The sequence below is a fragment of the Ochotona curzoniae genome, unplaced genomic scaffold (genome assembly GCF_017591425.1).
Source record: "Ochotona curzoniae isolate NIBS_2020 unplaced genomic scaffold, NIBS_Ocur_1.0 contig_46, whole genome shotgun sequence".
Classification (NCBI taxonomy): Eukaryota; Metazoa; Chordata; class Mammalia; order Lagomorpha; family Ochotonidae; genus Ochotona; species Ochotona curzoniae.
The window spans coordinates 249,494-267,659 of record NW_024466340.1 but is presented as its reverse complement, the minus strand read 5'-3'; the positions used below and the strand labels follow the sequence as shown (position 1 = coordinate 267,659).

General features: G+C 52.5%; 1 protein-coding gene across 1 annotated transcript in view; it reads left to right on the top strand.

The window, feature by feature from the left end:
* The window catches only part of SRRM4 (serine/arginine repetitive matrix 4), a 122,387-nt gene extending 104,545 nt beyond the window's left edge, over positions 1 to 17,842 (top strand). The window contains exons 9-13 of the mRNA XM_040986871.1: positions 9,496 to 9,830; positions 13,193 to 13,396; positions 15,951 to 16,061; positions 16,357 to 16,500; positions 17,578 to 17,842. Coding sequence (XP_040842805.1) covers positions 9,496 to 9,830; positions 13,193 to 13,396; positions 15,951 to 16,061; positions 16,357 to 16,500; positions 17,578 to 17,842 — 1,059 coding nt within the window. The remainder of the gene's footprint in view (positions 1 to 9,495; positions 9,831 to 13,192; positions 13,397 to 15,950; positions 16,062 to 16,356; positions 16,501 to 17,577) is intronic.
* Positions 17,843 to 18,166: the final 324 nt, after the last annotated feature.

The window sequence follows — 18,166 nt, the reverse complement described above, 5'->3', positions numbered from 1 at the left end:
CTTGCAAGTGTCCATGGAGGTCTATGGCATCCATTGAGCGCCTAGAGGGATTCAGGTTCTGACTCAGCTCAGAGTCCGATGAATACGAACCTTCAAAGGAGGAGAAGGGAACCAGAGAAATTGGAAATGTTTAAAGACACGCCACAATAACTGATGCCCAGTTGGGGGTAGAATGTTAGCTGGCAGGGAAAGGGTTAAGGCTAAGTAACAGTTACTGGCACAACTAAGGGGAAATGAGAGTAAGAGAAAAGGGGTAGACGGCCCTCTGAAAGAACCGAATCTTGAGGATGGAGGGCCTCCTGCGCCGCGGCTCCTGCCACCCCTCCATCCCAGGTGTAGCTCTTTAGAAAGTCAGGGCTTGTGTGCATGACATCAAGAGGCTCATCTGCATATATGAATATGGAAATTACAGGGTTGAATCTTAGTGGAAACCATTGTTGGTAACTGACCTGAGGTGCCCTGGCTGGCTGGGTCAGAGCCCAGATGCAAGCTGAGATCCCACGGAGACAGCCTGGAGACCCTCCCGTCCCACTCACGGTCTTTACCTTGGCGCCAGCATCTCCGATCCAGGCGCTGGTGAGACAGACCCCAAAGCATTCCTCCGAGTTCTGCAAGCCCACCTGCTGGTCACCAGAATGCTGCAAAACAGCTGCAAAACAGTGACAGGGGTGTGGTTAGGGTGACACCAGTGCTGCTTCTGGTGGCTAAATATCCAAACATGGCCACTTCACTATTAAACAGTCCCAGCCGCCCCAGGACCCCAGCCCCTGTCATCTCCTCCCCTGGTGCTTTATAGACAGTCTCACCATCCAGCAAATAAAATAAATAAAATCCAGCCTTGTTCAGAGTCAAGGCCAGTGTGACATCTGGTAGGGCAGCACCCACACCAAGCTAGTGACTAAACATCTGGAGTAATGTCCATGGCCAGGATGGAGGTCCGTCCCAGGTACTGTGAGGCTCTGCCGAAGAGCCAGGCGGTGCGAAAAAAACAGCCGAGCTGGGCTCTGAAGGAGGTTTTGGAGCTCCTTAGGTTTGAGATCATTGACAGGTAGAAGAAGGAGAGGGGAAATGTCAGGGCACAGCCAGGAAGTGTCACAGCTTTGCCAGTTTTTAAGACACAAAACAAGTTTTTGAGGTGGGTTCCGTTGTTGTCACCTTTTTATCAGATGGTAAAGCCGAGGTGAAGTGGCCTGGGAGGGTGTCCAGACTTCACGGAGAGGGAAGGGGGTGGAAGTTGGAGCTCGCACCTAGGAGGTTTACTCTGAGAGCCAGCGTAGAGGCTGGGGGCCTCAAGACCTGGCCAGGCCCTTTCGGGGTTGTATGGGTTCCCCAGCAAGGCTATCAGAGCTGGGGAGGGCATCTAGACCTTGGTGGGTGCGGGGTGGGGGAAGGAGCTCCAGCCAGGGCCAATGGGAGCCACGTGCCCTCGGCCGACAGGAGCCTGCAGAGACGCCGTAACAGAGCTTGGAGGCCTTCGATGAGAGCCCTAGGAGATGTCAGAACTGCAGTCATTAAGCCACGGGCTTTTGGGGATGGCGCTGGGGACTCTGGGTGACAGCACTGGTACTCACATATCACCTAAGCTCATTTATTCATTCATGTTTTAAATAGTAGCCCTTCGGGGCTAGGGGGGTATAGATTCTGCTAATATCCCCAGTTTTAAAGTGAGGAAATTACAGCCTGGGGAAATCAAGAGAAAGACACTAAATGGAGAAGCTAGGATTTGCCCCCAAAAAGCCTGAGTTCAGTGTCTGCATCCTTGCCTGTATCTTGGGTTGATCATCACACCTACATGTAAAGTCACTAGGAAGATGCAATGAGATGAAGCATACATCCAACATGAAAACAATCTACCAGATACCCACCATGTGCCAGGCACAGTGCCAGCCACAAGCACACGCAATCTGTGGTGTCCTGCAGCTTTTATTCTGTGGAAGGCGCTTATCCCAGTACTCAGGACGGTAACATTCATTAGGCAACAGTGACCAACATTGTCATTTGATAACAGCAGTTTGGGTTTTTTTTTTTTTAACTGATTCTAAGTCACACCAGGTAGGATGTTGTAGAGTATTTGTGAGCTCAGGAAAGATGGGGGTGAGGGGAGGGAGGCAGGATGAGGTGTGGCTTCCCATTTTGTCCACCGATAGAATGAAGCTGAAAGAGGAGAGAATGCACGGGTGGTCCTGACATGGGTCACACAGTGCCCACTCTTGCTCACTGGTTGTATATGATGCATCTCACGGCATGCAGTGAAGTGTGAGAGCAGGGGAGGGAACAGACTTGAGGACCTTGGGGACCAGTTTATATTTCATTAGTTATTTCTAATGGAAAGTGACAGTATTGGTGATGTTGACTGAGTTAGAACAGAAGAAAGCAAGCCACCATTTCTGGTATCACTGAAGAGACATCCTGACACCAGAAGAGGCAGGGGAAGGACATGACCTCGGGAAAATAGGAGTGTGTAAATAGAACATGTTTAGTCAGATGAAAAACTCATCACCTTGAATTTTTCTCATTTCGACTGGGGCTCAGGAAGCAATTGAGTCCAAATGGAGGCTTGTGAGAGCCAGCGGGCAGGGGGCCCTTAAGGGGAGCTTCCCGACAAAGCTCACAGCCCCTTCCCTAACCCCTCGGGATCGCCCTGGGCCCAGAACCCCTGGTCCTCTTCCCACAGTCCCTGTTGAGCTCCTCTTGTTCCCCACCGTCCCTTCCTCCCAGATGAACTCCCAACGGGTCATCTAGCCTTTCTTCTATCCTATTAGCGTTGCAAAGGAAGTAAAACAACAGCAAGGAAAATAAACTTAATGTCTTTGTAAAACGAGAGGATTTGAGAAAAAGGAACAACCAGACCCCTCTAGCTAAAAGTTCTGCCACGCAGCTCTGTACTCACACGTGAGTTTCCAATCCCCCATATGGCAGAGAGGGAGAGAAATTTACAGCCGTCTCTCTCCATGGGGCCATTTGAGGCGCCGTAAATGGACTTGTTCAGTTTAATTGGAATTTTCTTCTTGATTGTATTTTTGTAACCTATTAGGCCGAGCTGCCTCTTGATCTCAAAATTCAGCTGAAATTAAATTCTTAAGTGTAAGTGAGAGGTTGCCTTTTTCTTCCCACCCCCCACCCAGGCCCCAGTTCTTGATTAAATAATGATTCGAAACAAAAACAATAAATAACAGTGCTGGCTTCCCTGGAGGGCTGAGAGAGAGAGAGAGAGAGAGAGAGAGAGAGAGAGAGAGAGAGAGAGACTCCCAGGAAAACTCAGGGAGCTGGAGTCTATGATGGGGGCCAGAAAGGGGGTGGGGTAGATTTAACTATTTCTTAGAAAAACTCAAGTGTTAATACTTAAGAGTATTAAGGCACGAGGGGATGAGGCAAGCTTATGAGTTAAAACAAACACAACTCCAGAGCTTCACATGGAACGAGCTTAGGGAATAGAGACCACTGACCCCGCCTTTACCCATTAGCTTTGAGTTCCTGCAAAGCAGTCTACCCCAGTCATTCGGCTCAGCCACGTGGGTCCAGAAGGAAAGAGCTCGTGACGGCAACATGCCTTCATGGGGTCACTCTCCTGCTTGCTTCCTGGGCCCCAGTGCACCAGGGGGTAAGGCTGGGGAAGACAGGGCCATCTGCTTTGCAGTTTTCAAAGAGAAGCAGGAGACATGTAAGAGGAACAAGGTGTCCTCTGGTTATGCCGTTTACAGGGGGATTAGCGGGGAGCCTTGAACTTCTACGTCAGTGTCTCAGGGGCCAGGCAGATAATGCAGGAGAGGAACAGTGACTGCGCAGGGCCTGGAGCCAGGGGAGCTCAGGCTCCAACTAAGCGAGGCGGTGGCATTTATTGTCAGGCTGCCCATGGCCAGGCACGTGTGTGCTGAGCATTCCCAAAGCCTATTTTCTAAAGGGGGATTTTTTTTTTTTTTCATTTGGGACTTTACCATTCTTTAGACCTTGGCAGGTAATTTAACTCCATCTTTAAAATGTGTGTTTGGTATTTTTTTGTTTTTTGTTTTATCCCCTTGGAAAGGAAGAACAATATTGAAAGTGAGAGAGTAAAATCCCCATTACTAGTTCACTCACCCAAATGCCGTCAACCAGCCAGGGCTGGGCCAGGCTGAAGCCAGGATCCCGGAGCTCTTATCTGACCCCCAGAACCCCATGGGTGGTGGGAGCCTTACATCCTTGAGCCATCACCTGCTGCTTCCCAAGATGCAATAGCAGGATGCTAGATTGGAAGCAGTGGAACTGAGACTCAAAGCTGCACTCCAATATGGAATGTGGGAGTCCCACAATGCCTTAACCCACTGTGCCACGACAGCTGTCCCCAAGTTCACAGTCCAATATACTAAGTGACTCACAGAAAGCGTTATCGGAAGCCAAGCACAACCCAGTTCACCGGCTTTCTAACGTTAACTAGGGATGCTGAAGCACAGACTGTCCCCTCCCTGTTTCACAGCACACGGCCCTCCTCAGGTTCCTGGATGGCATTCCTTGCCTGCCGAGGCCCACTGCACGTGCATCAGTCTGGACATATTAGAACCGGCAGCTCTAGGATATTATCTTCAGGCCATGAGTGATAAATACCCAGCCCCCCGACTCCCTGGTTGGGATGAGAGGTGCATGTCCCATATTGGTTCCCAGAATACGCCCTGTGGGGTTAAGCTCCAGGTCCCCACCATGGTAGCTGCTTTGATAAGGCATTATTGCTCCCACTCTCTTGTGGACATGCCACCTTTCCGGTATGCTAACAGGAGTCAGATGCCTGTCTCCGTTTCTGAGAACTGGATCAGACAGGGGTTGTTTTACTTAGTAACCAGGTAGCTCTTACAAGGAATGGGTTTCTATGCTATGTTGCAAAGGCACGCACTCAAGAAGAGTAAGGGTTGGGATGGGAAAGACTGCACCAAGGAGCAGCACCCTGGGGTGAGGGCTACTGGCATGGAGGAGCCCAGCATCACTGCGGGGCGACAATGCAGCAATCTCAACTGCCGCTGGAGAACATTTTTCCAGCAAGTAGCACAGAAGCAGGCAGCAGTTCTTTTCATAGAGAGAACATCCCCATGGATGAAGGAGAGCTTTCAAAGATGAATTCAGATGTAGCTACTACCTAGATGCGGTGACAGAGGAGCATGACGGCATTGTCCTGTCTTGTTGGTGCCAAGTAGGAACCACCTGCAACACGTGTGCCCCCTGCCCAAGAGCGGGAGGGCAGGGCCAGAGCACAGGAGGTCTCCATCGTCTCCACCGTGACTCCAGGGTCTTTGCCTAGTTGATCACTTCCTCCCTCCCAACACCCTTTCCTTCTGCCTTGGCTCCTCTCTATGTGGAATAAAGAGAGAAGCTAGAATCTGGGGCTGGAGGGGGCATTCAACTGTCCAGATGCAGTAGCCAAGGATGAGTTTGTCAAAGTGGCCTTGCCACCTGGAAGTCATGGGCAGGTGGAGTTCAGCTGAAAGAGACAGACATGGATATCTTCAGGACAGCCCCTCCTCCCTATGCAAGTCACCACCAGGCAGGTGCAACATGTGAGAGCGTGCCCTCGGGACCTGCTGGGGCATGCACATGTTGTACTTGTGCCCTGCTCAGGGATGAACAGCTTGCAGGGCAAAGAGGTGGTCAGCCCTCACCTGTTCTCCCATTGCCAAGCCCTGAAGGTGGTCGTGGGCTGTGTCAGCCCCGAGAAAGGTGTCTCTCTTTTCCCATTTGACCCAGAGGGGTTGCTTTTTGCTCACTCATGACCCATAGGAGAGCACATTGTTGGGCAGGCTACAGCACTGTTGATAGCAAATGACCAGACTCAACCTGATCTTCCACCACAGCAGCTCATGGAGGAGGGAGGAAGGAGACTCAGAGAAACATGTCCCCCTCTTGGAAGGCGGGTGGCCTGGAGTTTATGCTTCTGAGACTAAGGAGCGTGAAGAGGAAGGGGAGAGAGCATAGGGGGATTCCTTCTTTCTGCCACAGACCTGCACTTAGAACCAGAGCTGACAGTTCTTGCTTCTAGAATGACTCCAGGCTCAAGACTCCGGCCCTCAGCCTGAGCGCCACCTAGTGTGGTGGAACCATGTGGAGTATGAGGGAGGCCAGTCAGTCCCCTTTCAAAGATCCATCGGATACCCAAAGCTAACCATAACCCAGCAGAGTCTGATTGCCCAACCTCTGTACCCAGTTACATCAGGGCGGTTCCACACAGGCTGGTGAGGCAGCAGGGAGCAGCTTTGCTCATTAGACAAGACTCACTGAGCACTTCCTCTCTGAGGTGCTTACAGGATGACCTTGAACTTGTCCTGGCCCCTGCCCACATGGAGAGATGAACCATACAATAAACAGCTATCCCTAGGGAGTGCCAGTGCCATGGCACACAGGATGGCACTCACCGTGAGTGAGTGAACACATGGAAGATTTAATGAGTGAATGCGTAAGTGAATGCACGAAGGGTATACAGAGTTCTGTGCTGTCCTGGTCTGGGCAATCAGAGGAAGTGACATGAAAGTAGGAGGATGAAGTTTAGCCATGTGAAGTGCAAGAGAAAGGAGGCGTGACCTTGGAAGAGTAAACAGACTTGCAAGTGCCCTGAGGTTGGAACACCAAGCAGATGCTGAGGCAGAACCAAGAAGGCCCGAGTTGGTGTCCATGGGTCATAGGGAGGTCAGGATGGGAGGGCATGGGAGCCATCGGAGCCGCTGTAAAGAACACTGTAACCCAGGCCAAAGACAGCCTGTGAGTGCCCCAGCAGGTCCCGAGGGAACAGGAGGCTCAAGCAGGAGCGGTTGGCATGTGAAACCACCTGAGTTAGTCAGACTTTTACCTCCGTCTGCTGGTGATGGTGATAAAACATGATGCCTTATGGAGTTCCCCACTGTGGTCACACACAGTACATGTGGATAAGCTGCAGTTAGGTGGAAACGATCTAGAAGCATCTTTGTGGGTACAGCGGGGTGGAGAAGGCAGCAGGGCAAGGTTCCCTTCATTATCTACCACTTCGGAGATCCTTACCAACAGGGTCCCATAATGCATCAGTGCAAATGCTCTGAAATACACAGCCAAGACTGGAGAGAAAGGCCCAGCTGAATTCCTCCAGGTGGCAAGCCAGAGGTCCAGGGACGAGAGGTCCAGGGACGAAATCTCCAGGCCCACAGTCCCCTGTCTGAGTTACCTTCAGGCCCAGTTCCCTCCAAGATGGGCTTCCCCAATTCACTGGTGACAGACTGGCCATCAGACATACATTTCTCACTTCTGGAACAAAGATCTGTCAAAGCCATCCCTGGACAGAGCCCCAGCCCTAATGCCCAGGACCCAGATCTGGCTGGGTACCTGGCATGATGCCTCCTCATTCCCGTTTAGAGGTGCTAGAAAAACTTGGATTACCATTGAACTCCAGATGTGGGAAAAACATGGCCTCCACAGTGCAGGTGGGAAGGCCAACAGAGCTGAAAGATGTCTGCATTTTAGAAAACTCAAGCTGAACAACTGTATTCTGAACTCTTTCTCGAGGCCAAGCTAGCCACATTACCGAGCAGGTGAAACAGCAGGCTACACTGAACAGAACTTAGTACAATGTTACCTTGCCAGTGTGCATGGCCTCCTGGGAGAATCCTCACAGGAGATCCCAGCCCTGAGAACTGCTGGCAGCATAGGGGAGCACCTGCCCCAAGGCCCAGGCTCCTCCCGTTCCCTGCTGGACCCTGGCTCCGTCCAACGCCCAGGTGAGCCTGCCACACACACGCAGGTGGGTGCTTCAGTGTGACTCTCCAGGTTCCCCCCAAGTAGCCACCCTGGGGTCTGGGAGCTGATACACTGAAGACGTGTCCCTTGGATGAACAGATGCCTGGATGGGACCTTCAGAGATCCCCACACAGACAGAGTTCTGGGGAGAATGACCAAGGGGAATGGTCTCACAGATTTCTCACCAACACCCAGATGGTGAGTGCTGGAGGAGGCCTGGCTGGGGCAGGAACCCTCTGGTCCCCAGTGCAGTCCGGCATTGCTGGCAGGGCCAGAGCCGCACCCACTGCAACACCCCTGCCTTGAGGCTAACCCCACCCCACCTCCAAACCTGCAGCTGCCTTCCCAAGCACTGGCTCCCACACCTGCTTTCCTCCTCCATCCGTCCCAGATGAGCCTCCAACAGGGTCCCAGGGTAAGGAAGGGAGACACCTTCTTCAGTCCCAGTCCCCACAAAGCCCAGTCTCCAAGCGTTGCCTGCACACATAACTTCCTTCCATGCCCACACACACGCCCGACCTTCGCATCTTCAGCTAGGGTTCCCTCCAACCGACAGAGACAAGAAGGGATTGGCCAGGGAGACCAGGCAAGCTTCCCTCCCCCTGCCCCTGCCATCAGGAAAAGGAAACAGAATGGATGTCCCCACCTTCCCATTAAAAGCACTTAAAAAAATACAAACCAATCCCCCCCCCCCCAAAAAAAAACACAAAAAACAAAACTCCACGTTCAGGGCTCGGTGTGAGGATGTGCAGAGAGCTGTGTGTGTTTTCTTGTCATTTGCGACTCTAATGATGGACTCACGTTGCCCGCTCTTCCCTTTCTCTTACACCTTACCTACCTACTAAAGGAGGAGTTCTTGCTTGGTAAGTGGATATGATCCGCAAAGATATGAGAGAATTTCTTAGAAGCCACTCAAGAATCCTTAGATACCTTCTACAAGGGGAAAAGGACACACACCAATCTCCGTAGAGACCTTTTTTTTTTTGTTTCTTTCCTGTCAGACTATTTGACTTCCATTTGTTTGTTTGTTTCGGTCCCCTCTCCCATCCTTTGGCCTCCCCTTCCGTTTAGGGGGGTTGAACCTAAAACTGCTACAATGTCCCATTTGTTAACACAAAACCAGAAACTTTCACCTATTTTTTTCTGTTTGTTTTGTTTCTTTTCCCCATGTGGTATTTGTTTAGGGTTCCTCTGGTCAGGCAATTTTTTTTTTTTTTAATGTTTCCCTGAGGATTTGGTGGAAGCGCTTTGCAATTTTGGCTTTCTCTCCCATTTTCTTTCTTTTCTTTTAATTCCCCATAGGTTTTTTTTTTTTTTTCCAGCCCCCCCTAGTTCCCCATTTCTTTGGCCCTTCCTTTATTTTGACTATTATTTTTTTAGGCTAAGGGTGTCTGCAGCCCCTTTCTTTTGAGTTGTCTCTTTTGTATAATAATTTCCCTTTAAAATGTTTTTTTTTTTTCTTTTTGGTTCATCTGGATCGCATGCGTTTTCTCTGCATGATACCTCAATCTTCCAGTTATCCTAGCAGGGGGCTGAAGAAGAAAAAAAATAATAACAATAACACACACAGAGGAAAAAAAAACGCAGCACACACACCAGCTCTCCTGTCTGTGGTTACCCTCTCAGGAATTTGTGCTTTTGTGTTTTGGCGTCTCTGCTCTCTCTCTCTCCTTTCGTTACAGTGCATCATCGCGGTAAACATTTCTCAAGTTATTTATACGCAGCCCATGGGCGTCGTGCCCAGCCGCCTCAACACCTCTTCTTTGCTTTCAGATCCCTGGGTCGGGGTCTGCCGCTGACCCCCTGGCCAAAGCAGGCAGCCAGCCCGCCACGGCGGCGGCGCGAGGACACTCCCAGGAGTACGACTCCGGCAACGACACGTCCTCGCCGCCGTCCACGCAGACGAGCTCGGCGCGCTCGCGGGGCCGGGGGCAGGCGAGCCCTGGGCAAGGCGGCGGCGGTGGCAGGGGCAGCGGCCCTGGCAAGAGCCCGGAGCTGGGCAGCGGCAACACCTCCGATTCAGGGAACTCCTTCACCACCTCCTCGCCCCAGAACAAGAGGGCTGCCTCGGAGAACCTCTCCCCCACCAGCAGGGGCCCGGAGTCGAGGTCAGTGCGCCCGGAGTGAAGAGGGTGGGGAACAGCACACGGCCCCAACCCAGCAGCCCCACCTGCCACTGGATCATTTACCACACTGTACCCCACATACATACATCTTTTATACTTTCCAGAGACTGAAACTCAGCTCAGACTGGCTTGAATGGCGGTTGAAGATAAAGGTTTGAGTAAGTCAGAGACAGCTTCCATCTGCTGGGTCCCTCTGCAAATGGCCACAGCTGCCAGAGCTGGCCAGGCAGACAGGAGGGAGCTTTATCAAGTCTCCCATGCGGGTGCAGGGCCCCAAGCACTTGGGCGTCCTCTACTGCTTTCCTCAGGCCGTTTCAGAAGTAGAGCAGCTGGGACTGGAACCAGCATCCCTATGGGATGCCGGCATCTCAGATGGTGGCTTTACCCACTATGCCATGATGTCAGGGACAAGGATGGACCTTACTGAGGACATGGACCACAAGGGAAGTCCCTGTGCTTTCCTCTCAGCTGTGCTGTGGAAGTGAAACCCTCCAAATATAAACACACACACACGTATTACAAATGTACACATACATCAGTATGTGACTTTTCAGTAAAGGGAGATCCTCCCCACTGTAATACCCTTGCTAGATCCGGTCATCCTGCAGAAAACACTTCCATAGTGTCGCTTATGCAGCAGGTTAACTGTGTTGCTACTTCATCACCCCCCTCGGCTCTGTCACCTGGGCTTTCACAACTGCAAATCACCCAGGTACTGTGGCAATCACTGCTACTAGAATTCACCCGTCATTTAGTCTGTACTGCTCATCCAGTTATCTAGCCTGCATGGGAACTTCTTGCCAGACACCTTCTAAATGCCAAACACTTGACCTGGTTGCTGTTGTTCTGTTCCCTTGGGAGTTATTAATGAAGCAAGTGCACAGGGGAGAGGGGAAGCTTTGCTGTCAGGCCATCCGTGTGGTGGCTGCTGCTTCTAGCCGACCACAAGTCCCAAACAAAAGCCCTGAAGTAGCTGACAGCTTCGTCAAGGGACAGGGCACTCTCTGTCCCTCACACATTGGCCCCTTCGGTCCTGGACAAACCACTTGGCAGCCACATGGAGCCCTGGTCCTTGCAGTGCCTGCCCCAGGACATCCCTGGCCTCAGCTCACACCTGAGCCTGGCTGGGAGCCAGGGCTGGGTCAAGACGAACATCAGTGTCTCCAAGAACAGGCAGTCGGGTTTCCGGATGGGAGGGGTGTGTGTGTGTGTACGTACGTACGTACTGCTACTATGCAAGGAGACCCCAAGAATGGCAACCATAATAATCATCGTGGCTGCTAATGTTTGATCCATACACTTTCCATGGAAACTTACTGAGTTTCTTTTAAGTTCCTTTGGGGATAGGTACTATTGGTCTAGCAGAAAGAGAGAGGGGAGCAGAGAGGAGGGAGAGAAGAGGGAAGAGTACAGAGAGAAAAGGGGGTGGGGAACAGAGAGAGACAGAGGAGAGAGATACAGGAGGGATGCGGAGAGATTGAGATTAACTATTGCTTTCCTTTTTTAGGTAATAGGGAAGTGAGACTGGGTGGTTGAGGTGCTCAGGTACTAACTGGCAATGCCAACATGCAAGTACAGATCTGTCTTCAAGATGAGCTAAAGCCCACGAGACAATTAGCAGCCAGCCCCTGGTTATCTTGATTGACATGGACAAATAATTTGGACCCAGCCTTCCATTTTGAAATATAAATGATGGTCAAGTGTGATTCTGGCTAGGAGCAGAGAGCTCAGGGAACAATGCTCTACATCGGGAAAGTCACAGACACTGAGGCTGGGCAGCTGGCCGGATCAGGGTCTGGAATACCAGGTAGCCCTGCCCATGCCTCACCTTCCGAGTCTTCGCTGCTATGACAATGGTCCCAGTGCCCAGTCCCCAGGGTCACTGGGAAGACTAGGTGAAGTGGTCCTTATGGAGAGCCTTGGACACTGAAGAGCTCTCAATGGCTGCTTCCTGTGGGATTCATTCCCAAGACCCACGCAAGGGATTGCAAAACAGTGTTCAGAGAGATGTGGATCCCATCCCAGACCTCAATTTCTGGGACATTATGTTTATAAAACCAAGTGGTCCACACAGGGACTGGGGAAGCCCAGGACCTGGGATCTACTGTAACACATTAGAGACCACTGATGGTGGAGGAGAGATGAGGAAGACCCTTCAGTGGGGGACGAGCTCCAACTAACGTCAGAACCATGAACAGGATGTGGCAGGTGACGAGAAGAGAGTTGCACACAGCCAGAACATCCTATGGTCAGGGGGACAAGAGAGAGAGCACGTAAAATTACTCCTGGGGGAGCTGGTAGCCCCTTGTGGGGTCTTACTTCTCTGCCTCCAAAATGGGCTACACCCAAGAATGGCAAACTCAGGCCAACAACCCATCACCTTCACGATGCTTACCATACCTGTGTATTACTAAAGCTCTTGCTTTACTGGAGTCCTCTGCTTTTCTGGTGCACAGTCCTGTGCCACATGTTTCAGCCATGTTGGACGACACACATGATGCACAGAGCTGCGACACTGCTCCTGCCTGTGTGATGTTGTGCCCTCAGACACCTCCACAGCACATTCTCACGTGTCTGAGCTGTTGCTGGCATAAGCAAATCTACTGCACTGCCAGTCATATAAAAGCACAGCATACACAATTATGCACCAGACCTAATGCTTAATCACTGATGTGATGATTATGTTTCCAGGCTTGTGCATTTACTACACTAGACTTCTCATCATTCAGCGTCCTCCTCCTACTTGTAAAAGCAAGTTTCCTATAGATGCACTGCGTCTCTCGATTCCAGCCAGTGATGGAGCCATCCATCTAGGTTGGATGTCCACACAACACAGTCACCTCAGGACACACTGTTGAGAGGGCATCCCAGTTGCTCCTCAGGAGGCGGTCGTGACCATAATAAGCAAACTTAAACAGAAACAGTACTACTGAAGATGAAAAACAAGAGTAGTATCACACATCTCACATACAAAGAACTAGATATTTCATTCTGGCTAGGTACACATGTGGGCACAAAATTCTGATCCCGAAGCCCAGAGATCAAAGAGTTCCAGGAGAGATGCTGAACTCGCCAGCACCCCCACTATGCCCTTCCCAGGAACAGAATGGGAAGGCCTAGAAAAGGAATCAAGCTTTCCCCCATGGGACAGTATGGAGGAACCCAGGAGGACATGCCCACACTCGAGGCGTACTCCACTGGCTCATACCCCTACTGTTGAGGTCTTCTCTCCACTCCTGGAACATCCAGGACGCTGGTTCAGAGGTGGTGAGATGGGAAAGATGGAAGCAGGCTCCCATGAAAAGCAGGCCACCAGGTGCTCATCAACCTTCTCCCTCCTGCAGGGGCTTTCAGTCACCCTGCCTGGAATGCAGCGAGGCCAAGAAATTCGGTCTGGTCCTATCCACCGGGCAGAGCTCTCCAGGGAGGGAGTGCTCCCGCAGCTCCTCCTATGCCAGCACGCGATCTTCCTGCCCATCCTCCAGGTCCCCAGACTCCCGGGCCTCCCCCAAGTACACCCGAAGCAGGTCCACCTCGTCTGGACAAAGGTGAGTGCAGATTTGACGTTGGCCTGCAGTGCTCTCCCCCTTACGTAGCTGGTTCCCTGTGCGGAACGGAGTCTGACACACCTGCTGTTGAATACTCATTCTTCCCACCACTAGCTGGTGCCCGTGGGAATGCCTGCCCACGCACCCCCCACACCAGCCTCTCAGAGCCTCAGTCTCCTTGTTTGCAAAATGGAAACCTAAGGGGTGTCCTGGGCGCTGCAGGCGCTCAGCAGTGCTTGGGATGTGAGGAGTCGTTTGTTACTAGAGCTGCTCTTGGCACGAGGAGCTAATACAGATTGATTAGTTTCTACTGCATTAAAAAAAAAAATTACCTCAGAACTTAGCATCCTAACAGCAGCAAAGAGTTCCCGATTCTCTGGCTCAGCAGTTTGGGCTGGGCTCAGCTAGGTGGTTTTTCTGTCTTTTCTGGGCTTATCACTCCTGCATCTTTGATCGGCTGGAGGCTTGGCTGAGAGCTGGCTGTGTCGGATGACCCCAGCTGGCTTACACCCGCTCCAGGTAGCCTCCCATTCTCTAGCCAGTCTGTCTTTGCTAGTTCCCATGGTGATAGTAAGAGTCGTAACACAGAAGGCTCATTGAGTCTTAGGCTTGGAAGTGACCTGACAACACTTGTGTCAACCTGTTGGCCATGCAAGTCACAAGACCAACGCAGAGGCAAAGATGCAGAGTCCTGCTGAAGGGGGTACAGATACGAGGAGAAGAATTCGCACTCTTCCTATCACTATATCACCCAGTCCCAACAATCAGCCAATTCCAACCATTGTCTGTCTCATGTGGATTCATGTGGTAGTGGAATGTACAGATGCCAGTCTCAGGAAGACTCCATTCAATCTAAGCCACTGCGGCCTCGTGCAGATCCCCCATTGGCGACCTTCAGTGGTACAATAACACCAATAAACGAGCTACACACTCAGGTGGTTATTTTAAGAACAGGCTATTCCAAGAAAGGTGGCAAGGCAGCTGACAAAAAAATAAATCACCATGATAGAGTGATATTAATAGAACAAGCCAAGCTAAAAGGAAAATTAAGGTGAGAGATAGAACATAAAGTCAGGATAAAGAGTAAGTCTTCAAAGACATGGCCTATTCTGTACAGTCGCAACAGAGGTGGGATGCCTACATGGCCATTGAGCTCCCTAGCAGACAAAGCAAAGAAGGAAATTGTTCCATTAAGTGTTACATCACTGAGAATTGACTTTGTCATGGCAGTATGAGGTCATGGAATTCTGGAAGAAGAGAATGAAGTTCGGGCTGGAGACTAGATCTCTGGGCTCAATGCCATTGTTATGGGTGTTTCTTTGGTAGCCTGGGGATATTGTGAATTTGGCCTTTATGATCATTTACATGTTCAGGGTCAGCCACAAAATTGTGCGGAAACCTCAACAAGTAATCTGAGCATACTAAAGTACCCCGCCTTTTCCCATCTTGGTTGACATTCACGGTGCGTTTCGCATGCACTATCGTTCGTGTCCCTCCTTGCACCCTGACTGCCCACCAGGACACCAGGACTGCCCTACATAGCCGAGCGGTGCAATAGCAGCACCCGGCACAGAGCCCTCAACAAATATTTGTGCCATAAAAAAATATTGTCGCAGTATTACAAACCAAAGAAAAATGGAACCACTCGCTTAGAAGCATAGCTAGTTCTGATGTTTTAAGGCAGAGAAGTGACTCCTGGTTCTCCACAGAGAAGGAGCACTCAGTGTCAGTGCTATGGGTGGACAGACCTCACAGGATCCTCCCACAGCAGCCAAAAATGTGTTTCCTCCAGACGCTGTCTTCCAGCAGCTTACAGCGTGCAGCCCAGCAGCAGGCTGGCCAGAGCTGACTTGCCGGGTACCACAGCAGGACACTGGCCCAGGATGAGGAGACTGGAGGAGTTCCTCCTTTTGCGCTTTCTATCAAGTGAGAGACAGTAGCAGTGACGGGAAAGGGGGACCGTATTAGCACAGGGGCTGGCCACGATGCAAGGCTGTGAAGTCCAGAGATGTCACAAGCACCCTGGTGCCACACAGGCCTGGCTCCCAGGTGCTTGGGGGACAGACAGGCTACCACAAGAGACACCCTGAGCACATGTCTGCATCCGGGTCTCCATCTGTGAAATGGGACAGTGGTACCCAACCCAAGGATGGCCTTGAGGGCTCAATAAAGTAGTGTGCACAAGGCATTCACTGGGTGTCTGGTGCGTGACAAAATGCCTAACAGCCATAATTAACACTTCCCAGGTGCGAGGCTAACAGGCTAACCTGCTAAGTGATTTACCTCAAGGTAGTCATTTGCTATTACAGTGTGGCAGCATCTGTCCTATTGTTACCCCCATTTTACAGAGGAGAAAAGTGAGGTCCAGACAAGTGAGATCATCTAGGGAGTGTGTGTCACACAGTGCAGCACAGTAAGTGTTCAGGAAGATGAAGCTGTCCCTAGTAACTACCGCTCCAGGAGGGGGCTGGCTGAGTAAAGCGCTAGGCGTCCACCCACCAACCACTGGGCTGATGCCTTGCAGGCTCCTCAGGGACTCTGGTCTCTTCCGCAGATCCTACTCGCGCTCTCCCAGCTACTCCTCCAAGTCTGGCAAGAGGAGCCCACCTAGCAGAGGCTCCCGATCCCGCCGCAGCCCCAGCTACTCCCGCTACAGTCCCAGCAGGTACTGCCCCACAGGCCCCCCCAAGGCACTGGCCACGCCCCTCCGCTAGGCTCCACCCCCAATCCCAACACCCAGAGGGGCCTCTTAAGCGCCCCTTCCAGGCCCTGTCCTTGTTCAGTGTCCTAAAGCAACCCCAGGGCCACATCCCAGACTCCAAACCCACAGTGCTTAGCCATGCCACAGCATCACACTCACTCACGTGGCACTTGCTCCCAGTGATGCCTTACCGCCCTCCCTGAGGCCCTGTGCCACCTGAGCCCAGCTCCTCACCCTGGAACCCGCCGCACCCCTCCAGGGAGCGGGACCTCAAGTACAGTGAGAAGGACTCACAGCAGCAGCGAGAGCGTGAACGAGTGCGCAGGAGACGGAGGTCCTACTCGCCTATGCGCAAGCGCCGGAGAGACTCCCCCAGCCACCTGGAGGCGCGGCGGATCACCAGGTGAGGCTGTGGAGTTGCTTCCCACCGCCAGCTCTGCCAGGGAGATCCACAGACCAGCCCGGAGGCCTTCCGGGCGCTGGATTTCGGGGACCCTCCTAGCTCTGAGGCCCCTCCTTCCCCATGGAGTAGGTGCGGTTAGTGGGCCCGGGAACGCAGGCTGAGGAAGGGAGGGGGTGTGACCTGGGAATGGGAATGGAGAGGCAGCAGCCTGGTCCTGATCCTGGACGCGCCATGGCCCTTGGCCGCACGGCTGGCATTGGTGGGAGTCCCAGGTGAGGTGTCCGGGCAGAAAAGCCTGGACTGTGGGCAAGAAGAGGGTGTCCCAGGCCTCGGAAGCGAGCAGAATGACGGGGGAGAGGCGCTGCTTGGGCTCTGTCTCCCTGTTAACACACTGCCGAATGGGGCCCCAGGCTGCCCAGGGAACTCTCCCTGGCGACACAGGGATGTGTGCTCCCAGACGGTGGGCCTCGGGGTGGCCGTGTCACCTCCTGGGGTATCCCCCCAGAGCAGCCTTTGAAAAAAGCCATCTTCCTTGGGGTCAGCTTGGTGGAGGGCTGAGTTAGATAGTGACATCCAAAGCTTCCCTAAGCAACCCAGCCAAGTCCACACTGTGGCGCATTCCGGTGTGACCCGCTCAGTCCCACAGCCACGCCTTCACCTTATTTTCCTTGAATAGATATGCCCCCCACCACCACCTCGCGCCATTTCTTTTAGAGGCCCATGCATTTATATCACAAAGAAACTTGATACCATACAGAAAATGGAAAATCAGCTTCTCTCACCATAAATAGAAGGTTCTAGTAAAAGTAAAAATAGTAACACAAAACTACAATTAAATTTTGGATGTAGTTTCTGATGCCAGCTGGAGGCTCTGCGCCTTCTCCCCCACCACCACCACCCCCTCATGCCAGGTGGGGCTTGATTGGTTGGTTTGTTGCTTGTTTTTAAAGTGAGATGATGCATTTTCAAGGTGTGTCAGTACAATGTGGAGATTTTCCCCTCGCAGCCAGGGAAGGGGACAGGAAGGGGCTGGGACCCAAGTCAGGTGCTCAAGCATCCTCCTGTGCTCTCCCGCAGCGCCCGGAAAAGGCCCATCCCCTACTACCGGCCCAGCCCGTCCTCGTCCAGCAGCCTCAGCAGCTCCTCCTGTTGGTACAGCAGCAGCAGCAGCAGCAGCCGCTCGGGCAGCCGCAGCTACTCCCGGAGCCAGACTCGCAGCCGCAGCCGCAGCCGGACCCGCACGAGCGGCAGCAGCTCCAGCTCACGGAGTCCCAGCCCGGGCTCCCGCAGCCGGAGCCGCAGCTACAGCTCCGTACACAGCTACTGCAGCACCCGGCGCTAAGCCAGCTGCCTGCGGGGGCTGCCCTCCACCCCCTGCCCATCCCCGTACCTTCTCCTGGGTGACTGAGGACTGCGTGAGCTCCTGGACCCTGTCCCTCCTGCTCTTCCGGGGCGGAGGAGGAGGAAGCAACCCAGGGGTCTGGGCACGGCAGCCTGTGGAGAGCCTCTACCAGCACCATCCTGGGGCTCAGCGCAGGCCCGAGAGAAACGGAGAGAAGCACCAAAAAAACCCCACGAAAAATACTCAAGGTTTTGTAAGCAGCAGCAGGTCCGTGTCCCCAAAGCCGGGACCTAGTGAGGACGGTGGAGACAGTAGCTCCTTGTG